Source organism: Nerophis ophidion, linkage group LG08 (assembly GCF_033978795.1).
Source record: "Nerophis ophidion isolate RoL-2023_Sa linkage group LG08, RoL_Noph_v1.0, whole genome shotgun sequence".
Taxonomy (NCBI): domain Eukaryota; kingdom Metazoa; phylum Chordata; class Actinopteri; order Syngnathiformes; family Syngnathidae; genus Nerophis; species Nerophis ophidion.
Genome location: NC_084618.1, coordinates 39,019,595 through 39,029,429, shown reverse-complemented (window position 1 = coordinate 39,029,429; position 9,835 = coordinate 39,019,595). Strand labels below are relative to the sequence as shown.

The 9,835-nt window shown below is 39.3% G+C and overlaps 1 protein-coding gene across 1 annotated transcript; it reads left to right on the top strand.

The window, feature by feature from the left end:
* Positions 1-255: 255 nt before the first annotated feature.
* rplp1 (ribosomal protein lateral stalk subunit P1) lies at positions 256-2,788 on the top strand. Its single transcript, XM_061908569.1, has 4 exons — positions 256-475; positions 2,322-2,396; positions 2,464-2,584; positions 2,665-2,788. Exons 1-4 carry the CDS (start codon positions 404-406, stop codon positions 2,742-2,744), a joined length of 348 nt encoding a protein of 115 aa, XP_061764553.1. The 5' UTR covers positions 256-403; the 3' UTR covers positions 2,745-2,788.
* Positions 2,789-9,835: the final 7,047 nt, after the last annotated feature.

Genomic DNA, 9,835 nt, shown 5'->3' with positions numbered 1-9,835 from the left:
CAAGCGGTAGCAATGGATGGATGGAATCATTTAACAATTTCACATTACATACGTTAATTTCGCTCCAAGAAAATCAATTTATGTTTATTTTATTTCTTTCAATTAATGTGTTTCTTTAAATAAAAAAAACGGGGAAAAACACGCACACGCGCCAGCTGGTGGGTTCCGTCTTGCTTCCTCTTATCATTGGCTCTCACTTGTCGAATCGTCAAAACGTCATATCCGCACTGCTGACGTAGTTTATAAATATCCACCTCCGCCCCCTCCCTTCCCTTTCACACTGCAGGAAGTCAACTTGCCTAAGGTGCTCGGTTCTTCACCCGAAGCTAAGGCCCGCAATCCGGCGACTAGCACCCTCCAATTTAGGCATCCGACGCCGCAAACGTCAAATCAAACATCTACGATGGCCTCCGTGTCTGAGCTCGCCTGTATTTACTCGGCCCTCATCCTCCATGACGATGAAGTCACGGTCACCGTAAGTGTCCCGCTCGGTGCCCACCGCTATGTTGGTCATTTTCAGTCATGTCTGGTTCCACTATGAATTAAAACTTACCATAAACGCGCTGTGAAAGCAACGTTGTATGTCAGGAAGATAGGAAAAGTGTGTCTCCTGTATTGTTACGAGCGGCTTTAGGCGCCATGTTGGTTGTAAATGATAAGTTATGCCTACTTGTAGTATGGAAGACCACTTGGTAAACTGTTTAAACTACATTTGATCCTAACCAGCTTTTAAACGACTACTACGTTTATTTTCAAAAAACGTCGCATTTTGAATACGTCATCAGTGCCTCATGTCTTGCTTCGTTTACTACCGCGTGTGAATGCATCAAGCATGGTTGTGTATTATCACATGTTAAAGGCCTACTGAAATTAGATTTTCTTATTTAAACGGGGATAGCACGTCCATTCTATGTGTCATACTTGATCATTTCGCGATATTGCCTTATTTTTGCTGAAAGGATTTAGTAGAGAACATCGCCGATAAAGTTCGCAACTTTTGGTCGCTAATACAAAACACTTGCCTTTACCGGAAGTAATAGACTACGTACGCGTGACGTCACGGGTTGTAGGCTCCTCACATTGTTAATAATCATAGCCTCCAGCAGTTTCCCATTAATTTGAGTGAGGATGAAAGATTCGTGGATGAGGAAATTTAGAGTGAAGGAATAGAAAAAAATGAATAAAGGCGATTCAGATTACATTAAACACATTAACTAGGATAATTCTGGAAAATCCCTTATCTGCCTATTGTTTTAGTGAGATTATACAGTACCTGAAAGTTGGAGGGGTGTGGCCACGGGTGTGTTGACGCCAGAGTCTATGAGGAAAGTCACGCGCTCCACCAGGACAAAGCTCCGCGGTTCAAGGCGGTGGCAGTGGGACCGTTTCAGATGTAATTAGACACATTTACTAGGATAATTCTGGAAGATCCCTTATCTGCTTGTAGTTTTAATAGTGTTTTATCAATCTATCAATGATTATTTATATAGCCCTAAATCACTAGTGTCTCAAAGGTTTGCACAAACCGCAACACAAACCACTACGACATCCTCAGTAGAGCCCACATAAGGGCAAGGAAAACTCACACCCAGTGGGACGTCGGTGACAATGATGACTGTTAGTTTTAGTGAGATTGTAAGGTCATACCTGAAAGTCGGATGGCTGCGGTGAACGCCAGGGTCTCTCAGAGAAGCCAATGGAAGGGCCAAGATCACAGCTGCCTTTTTGAGCTGCAGGAGGAAGTCTCATAATCAACTGAAGTCCCCCCGGTAAGAGCCGACTTAATATCACAATTTTCCCATCCAAAGACTTGCTGGTTGACGTAGAGAAACACGTTTGCCTGACCGCTCTGTTGGTGTCACAACAAACAAAGAAACACAGGCTGTGTTTCAGTGCTAAAGCCAGCTGCAATCCACCGCTTTCCACCAACAGCATTATTCTTTATAGTCTCCATTATTAATTGAACAAATTGCAAAAGATTCAGCAACACAGATGTCCAAAATACTGTGTAATGATGCGATGAAAAGAGACTACTTTTAGCCGTGTGTGGTGCTGGGCTAATATGTCCCCTCCAACCCGAGACGTCAAGCCTCATCATTCCGCGACGTTTTCAACAAAAAACTCTGCGGGAAATTTAAAATTGTAATTTAGTAAACTAAACTGGCCGTATTGACATGTGTTGCAATGTTAATATTTCATCATTGATATATAAACTATCAGACTGTGTGGTGGGTAGTAGTGGGTTTCAGTAGGCCTTTAAAAGCAACTGAACAATACATATAATGCTCTTTATTGTGATTCACCAATATATTTGCCTGCAGGAGGACAAGCTCCACGCCTTGATCAAGGCTGCTGGAGTGACCGTTGAGCCTTTCTGGCCCAGTCTGTTCGCCAAAGTGAGTAAACACCTGCAAGTGTCACAGCACACGTTCAATGATAGCTAATGAATGTGATGCATTCCAGGCTCTGTCCAGCGTAGACATCGGCAGCCTCATCTCCAACGTCGGTGCTGGGGGTGGAGCTCCCGCCGCCGCCGCTGCAGCCCCTGCTGCTGGAGGTGCCGCCGCCACTGCAGATGCCCCAGGTGAATAAACCAGTTGTGATGCGAGTTGAATCCTTTTTTTTGTACTTGACCTAACTCTCGATCCATCTTTGACCCTGCAGCCAAGGCCGAGAAGAAAGAAGAGAAGAAGGAAGAGTCGGAGGAGTCGGATGACGACATGGGCTTTGGTCTCTTTGATTAAAATGGTTGTTTTTCTAAAAACACAATAAAATTGTTGAAAAGTTATGTTGTCTGTCTTTTTCTCCTTAACATGAGCACTTTGCTAACACTTCAATACACATTTCTTTAAAAAAAACAATTAAAATATTGTATAAATTAACCTAATACCCAAGCTGTTTGTTTACATCCTTTTTTATTTCTCTTTGCTATTTGAGCTTATTGGACCCCTAGTTAGAATGAAAAACTAAGAATCATTTTTTATATTGCGTTCTTCGTCTAAGTAACAGACCGTGTACTTCCATGTTTAGTGACATGCACAATCTTATTTTTTACACTTTTTTTTTTTTCTCCCCTAAAATTCCATTGTATGTTATACTCCCCTGACACCACCAGATGGCAGTATAAGTGTCAACATAAGGGCCATAAGACCTCAATTCAGTAGTGCAGTGGTTGTCAAATGTGGTTACGCATACCCCTGGGGGTACTTGAAGGTGTTCCAAGGGGTTCGTGAGACTTTTTTAAAATAGCAACAATTCAAAAATCCTTTATAAATATATTTATTGAATAATACTTCAACAAAATATGAATGTAAGTTCATAAACTGTGGGGAAAAAAATACAACAATGATAGTGTGGACAGCTAGATTTTTTGTGGACATGTTCTATAAATATTGACGTTAAAGATTTTTTGGGTGAAGAAATGTTTAGAATTAAGTTCATGAATCCAGATGGATCTCAATTACAATCCCCAAAGAGGGCGCTTTGATTTGATGATTACTTCTATGTGTAGAAACATTTTTTATATATATATACTTGATTCACTTGTTTATTTTTCAACAAGTTTTTAGTTGTTTTTTTTTCAAATAGTTCAAGAAAGACCACTACAAATGAGCAATATTTTGCACTGTTATACAATTGAATATATCAGAAACTGATGACATAGTGCTGTATTTTACTTCATCTCTTTTTTTCAACCAAAAATGATTTGCTCTTATTAGTGGGTACTTTAATTGCAAAAAGGTTGAGAACCACTGCAGTAGTGTACACAATTTTAGAACTAAGAGCTAAAAGGTTCTGTTCACGCGTGTGGCCACTAAGGCCTTGAGAGGTTTTCAAGGCACCACATGGTGAATGTGGCCTTCACAACTAAAGATCATGTTATAATGTTGTTACTTTATAAAAATTATATTATAAAGGGAGCTATACCTGTTGTAACGCTTTAATTTTTTCACTGTGCTGAGCGACGTCTACTTTTATTATAACGGTTGTTCACAAAGTAAAAATTTGACTATTTTCCTATGATACTGTCTTTGATTGGTTTTGGACAATTTTCCATTTTATTCGTGGTTTAAGATGTTCTTGATTTATTATATCAATTGAGTAACTACAGCTGTGACTACTTAAAAGCCTACTGAAATTAGATGTTCTTATTCAAACGGGGATAGCAGGTCCATTCTATGTGTCATACTTGATCATTTCGCGATATTTCCATATTTTTGCTGAAAGGATTTAGTAGAGAACATCCACGATAAAGTTCGCAACTTTTGGTCGCTAACAGAAAAGCCCTGCCTTTATCCGGAAGTCGCAGACGATGACGCCACATGTTGATGGCTCCTCACATCCTCACATTGTTTATAATGGGAGCCTCTAACAAAAAGAGCTATTCGGACCGAGAAAACGACAATTTCCCCATTAATTTGAGCGAGGATGAAGTTTCGTGTTTGGGGATATCGATAAAGACGGACTAGGAAAAGAAACGCGATTGCATTGGGACGGATTCAGATGTTTTTAGACACATTTACTAGGATAATTCTTGGAAATCCCTTATCTTTCTATTGTGTTGCTAGTGTTTTAGTGAGTTTAATATGAGTTTGAGTTGAGTTTGAGTTTGAGTTTATTTCGAACATGCAAGCATACAACATGATACATCACAATTTCCAGTTTCTCTTTTCAACATGTTCGAAAAGGAGGAGGAAGAAGCCGAGCTTATTTAATCCTACCCCTTTTCTTTACATAACAGTTGCTAAAAATTTTGTTCACTTCCTGTTCTCAATGTATTCACAATATACTCCATAAGTAATAAGTAATCACAATACAAATAAATAAATAAATAAATTATTGCTTAAGTAAGTTTTATTCCATACGATGAGATAAGTCAGATTATTTTGAGAATTAATGGTTGAGTAAAATCAGAATATTTATCATGGTTCTTCTTTTTTGTACTTTGTAAACACTTCCTGTTTGAAGAGTTTCTTGAAGTGGATCATATTAGTACATTGTTTGATTGCTTTGCTTAATCCATTCCATAATTTAATTCCACATACTGATATACTGAAGGTCTTAAGTGTTGTACGTGCATACAAATGTTTTAAATTACATTTTTCTCCAAGATTATATTTCTCTTCTTTTGTTGAGAAGAATTGTTGTATATTCTTGGGAAACAGGTTATAGTTTGCTTTGTGTATAATCTTAACTGTTTGCAATTCCACTATGTCGTGGAATTTCAGTATATTTGTTTCAATAAATAAAGGGTTTGTATGTTCTCTATATCCAACATTATGTATTATTCTAACTGATCTTTTTTGTAACACTGTTAGTGAATGAAGTGTACTTTTGTAATTCAATCAATCAATCAATCAATGTTTATTTATATAGCCCCAAATCACAAATGTCTCAAAGGACTGCACAAATCATTACGACTACAACATCCTCGGAAGAACCCACAAAAGGGCAAGGAAAACTCACACCCAGTGGGCAGAGAGAATTCACATCCAGTGGGACGCCAGTGACAATGCTGACTATGAGAAACCTTGGAGAGGACCTCAGATGTGGGCAACCCCCCCTCTCTAGGGGACCGAAAGCAATGGATGTCGAGCGGGTCTAACATGATACTGTGAAAGTTCAATCCATAGTGGCTCCAACACAGCCGCGGGAGTTCAGTTCAAGCGGATCCAAGACAGCAGCGAGAGTCCCGTCCACAGGAAACCATCTCAAGTGGATCAGCAGCGTAGAGACGTCCCCAACCGATACAGGCGAGCGGTCCATCCTGGGTCCCGACGAGCGGTCCATCCTGGGTCTCGACTCTGGACAGTCAGTACTTCATCCATGGTCATCGGACCGGACCCCCTCCACAAGGGAGGGGGGGACATAGGAGAAAGAAAAGAAGCGGCAGATCAACTGGTCTAAAAAGGAGGTCTATTTAAAGGCTAGAGTATACAGATGAGTTTTAAGGTGAGACTTAAATGCTTCTACTGAGGTAGCATCTCGAACTGTTACCGGGAGGGCATTCCAGAGTACTGGAGCCCGAACGGAAAACGCTCTATAGCCCGCAGACTTTTTTTGGGCTCTAGGAATCACTAATAAGCCGGAGTCTTTTGAACGCAGATTTCTTGCCGGGACATACGGTACAATACAATCGGCAAGATAGGCTGGAGCTAGACCGTGTAGTATTTTATACGTAAGTAGTAAAACCTTAAAGTCACATCTTAAGTGCACAGGTAGCCAGTGCAGGTGAGCCAGTACAGGCGTAATATGATCAAACTTTCTTGTTCTTGTCAAAAGTCTAGCAGCCGCACTTTGTACCAACTGTAATCTTTTAATGCTAGACATGGGGAGACCCGAAAATAATACGTTACAGTAATCGAGACGAGACGTAACAAACGCATGGATAATGATCTCGGCGTCTTTAGTGGACAAAATGGAGCGAATTTTAGCAATATTACGGAGATGAAAGAAGGCCGTTTTAGTAACGCTTTTAATGTGTGAGTCAAAGGAGAGAGTTGGGTCGAAGATAATACGCAGTTTTTTTACGGAGTCACCTTGTTTTATTATTTGGTTGTCAAATGTTAAAGTTGTATTATTAAATAGAGGTCGGTGTCTAGCAGGACCGATAATCAGCATTTCCGTTTTTTTGGCATTAAGTTGCAAAAAGTTAGCGGACATCCATTGTTTAATTTCATTAAGACACGCCTCCAGCTGACTACAATCCGGCGTGTTGGTCAGCTTTAGGGGCATGTAGAGTTGGGTGTCATCAGCATAACAGTGAAAGCTAACACCGTATTTGCGTATGATGTCACCCAGCGGCAGCATGTAGATGCTGAAGAGTACAGGGCCAAGGACCGAACCCTGGGGAACTCCACACGTTACCTTAACATAGTCCGAGGTCACACTGTTATGGGAGACACACTGCATCCTATCAGTAAGATAAGAGTTAAACCATGACAGGGCTGAGTCTGACATACCAATTCGTGTTTTGATACGCTCTAATAAAATATTATGATCGACGGTATCGAAAGCAGCGCTAAGATCGAGGAGCAGCAACATAGATGACGCATCAGAGTCCATCGTTAGCAATAGATCATTAGTCAATTTTGCGAGGGCTGTCTCAGTCGAGTGATTTGCCCTGAAACCGGATTGAAAGGTTTCACATAGATTGTTAAACGCTAAGTGTTCATTTAGCTGCTCTGCAACAATTTTTTCGAGGATTTTCGAAATAAAAGGAAGGTGAGACACCGGTCGGTAGTTTACCATGAGGTCAGGATCGAGGTTAGGTCTTTTAAGGAGAGGATGAATAACCGCTTTTTTGAATGCAAGGGGAACAGTGCCCGAGGAAAGTGATAAGTTTATAATATTTAGCACTGATGGACCTAATAATACAAAAAGCTCCTTGATAAGTTTCCCAGGAAGTGGGTCAAGTAAAAATGTTGTTTGTTTTATTCCATTTACACGTTGTAACAATCCCTCTAATGTTATTTCATCAAAACGAGAGAAACTATTTTGGATATTTGCAGTATCCGCCGTATATGCAATCGTATCTGTGTTACTATAACCCAGTTGTAGCTGGGACGCATTGTCTTTAATCTCCTTTCTAATAAGTTCAATTTTCTTATTAAAGAACTTCATAAAGTCATCTGCCGAATGGGTGGAGCTACTGGAAGGAGTCCCTTGTTGGGTTAGCAATGCTACTGTACTAAACAAAAATTTTGGATCGTTTTTATTAATGCGGATGAGATTTGAGTAATAATTAGTTTTAGCTAAGGTAAGCATGCGTTTATAAGTTATTAAACTATCACTCCATGCTTGATGGTGCACCTCAAGTTTAGTCGTGCGCCATTTGCGTTCCAGCTTTCTACATAATAATTTCTGAGCTCTAGTTTCTTCAGTAAACCATGGCGTACGCCTTTTTGGAGCCTTTTTTAACTTCAGCGGTGCTATACTATCAATGGTTTCGCGCAGGGCGTTGTTAAAGTTGTTAGTGAGGTTATCAATAGAGCCCACATACTTTGGGAACGGTGCCATTACCGAGGGCAGTAGGTCCGCAAGAGTCGTCGTTGTGGCAGCATTAATGTTGCGGCTGCTATAGCAGTTATTATTATTATTAGTTTGACGAACATGCGTCTGAACTTCGAATTTTATAAGGTAATGATCGGACAATACTTTAGTATACGGGAGTATCGTAACTTTGGAAACGGTGATACCTCTGACAAGCACCAGGTCTATCGTATTACCGCTGCGATGCGTCGGTTCATTTATTATTTGTGTAAGACCACAGCTATCAATTATAGTCTGGAGCGCCACGCACGGTGGGTCCAATGGGGTATTCATATGGATATTAAAGTCCGCCATTATAATTATATTATCGGCGTGCGTCACTAGATCAGCAACAAACTCTGAGAATTCACTAATAAAGTCCGAATAGGGCCCTGGGGGGCGGTAGATAACGGCCAGGCACAGAGGCAGAGGTGTGGCAGACTTCATAGAAAGCACCTCAAACGATTTATATTTATTATTTAAGTTTGGACTAAAGTTAAAGTTTTCGTTGTATATTAGTGCGACACCCCCTCCCCTTTTGAGGCTACGGGCAATATGCGCATTCGTATAGTTAGGAGGGGATGCCTCATTTATCGCAAAGAAGTCGTCTGGTTTAAGCCAGGTTTCGCTAAGACCGATGACGTAAGATTGTTGTCTCTAATGACCTCATTGACTAATAACGTTTTGGGAGACAAAGATCTGATGTTTAGAACGCCCATATTATAGGTAGTGGGCTGTTTTAAGGAGTTGTTGATAAAATTATCCGTAGTAGCAATATTAATAATGTTGCGTTTATTATGCGCAGTGTACTTAAAATAATTATTTCCCCATATTTCGACACAGTAACTCAGATATGGTAACACTAGTGAGCAGTAGAGAATATAAAGTGATTTTTGGTCTAGAACATATTTGGCTTTATTCATTATTGATGTATTTCTTGCAGCTTTATGTTGTATATTTTTTACATGAGATTTCCAGTTCAATTTATCATCAATCATTATACCTAGAAATTTGGTTTCATTTACTCTTTCAATTTCTATTCCGTCTATTTGTATTTGTGTTTGACTTTCTTTTCTACTGTTACCAAATAGCATTATTTTAGTTTTACTGAGATTCAATGATAGTCTGTTTTTGTCAAACCATTTTTTTAATTTGTTCATTTCTTCTGTTATTATTTGTATTATCTTCTGTGTGTTCTCTCCTGAACAAAAGGCTGTTGTATCATCCGCAAATAATACTAACTTTAAATCTCTTGTAACTTTACAAATGTCATTTATATAGAGATTGAATAATTTAGGTCCTAGTATTGATCCCTGAGGTACACCACAGGAAATATTTAGTATTGTAGAAGTGTGTTCGCCTAGCTTCACGTATTGTTTCCTGTTCGTTAGATAACTTCTTATCCAGTTTAAGACTAACCCTCTGATGCCATATCGTTCCAGTTTTTTTATTAAAATATTGTGATTAATTGTGTCAAATGCTTTACTTAGATCCATAAACACTGCCGCACATTTTTTACTATCTATTGCATTGGTAATTTCCTCTGTGATTTCAATTAAAGCCATTGAAGTTGAAACATTAGCTCTGTATCCATATTGGTTGTCTTCGAGTATTCTATATTTATTTATGAAACTCTCTAATCTGTTATTGAACAGTTTTTCAATGATTTTAGAAAATTGTGGAAGTAAAGAAACAGGTCTATAATTTGTAAATAGATGTTTATCACCAGTCTTATAAATTGGTGCAACGTTAGCTATTTTCATTTTGTTTGGAAATGTACCTGTTTGAAATGATAGGTTACTAA

Coding starts and splice junctions, on each gene's coding strand:
- rplp1 (XM_061908569.1), top strand. CDS start 404: ATGGCCTCCGTGTCTGAGCTCGCCTGTATTTACTCGGCCCTCATCCTC. Junction 476..2,321: donor ACGATGAAGTCACGGTCACC/GTAAGTGTCCCG, acceptor ATTTGCCTGCAG/GAGGACAAGCTCCACGCCTT. Junction 2,397..2,463: donor GGCCCAGTCTGTTCGCCAAA/GTGAGTAAACAC, acceptor GATGCATTCCAG/GCTCTGTCCAGCGTAGACAT.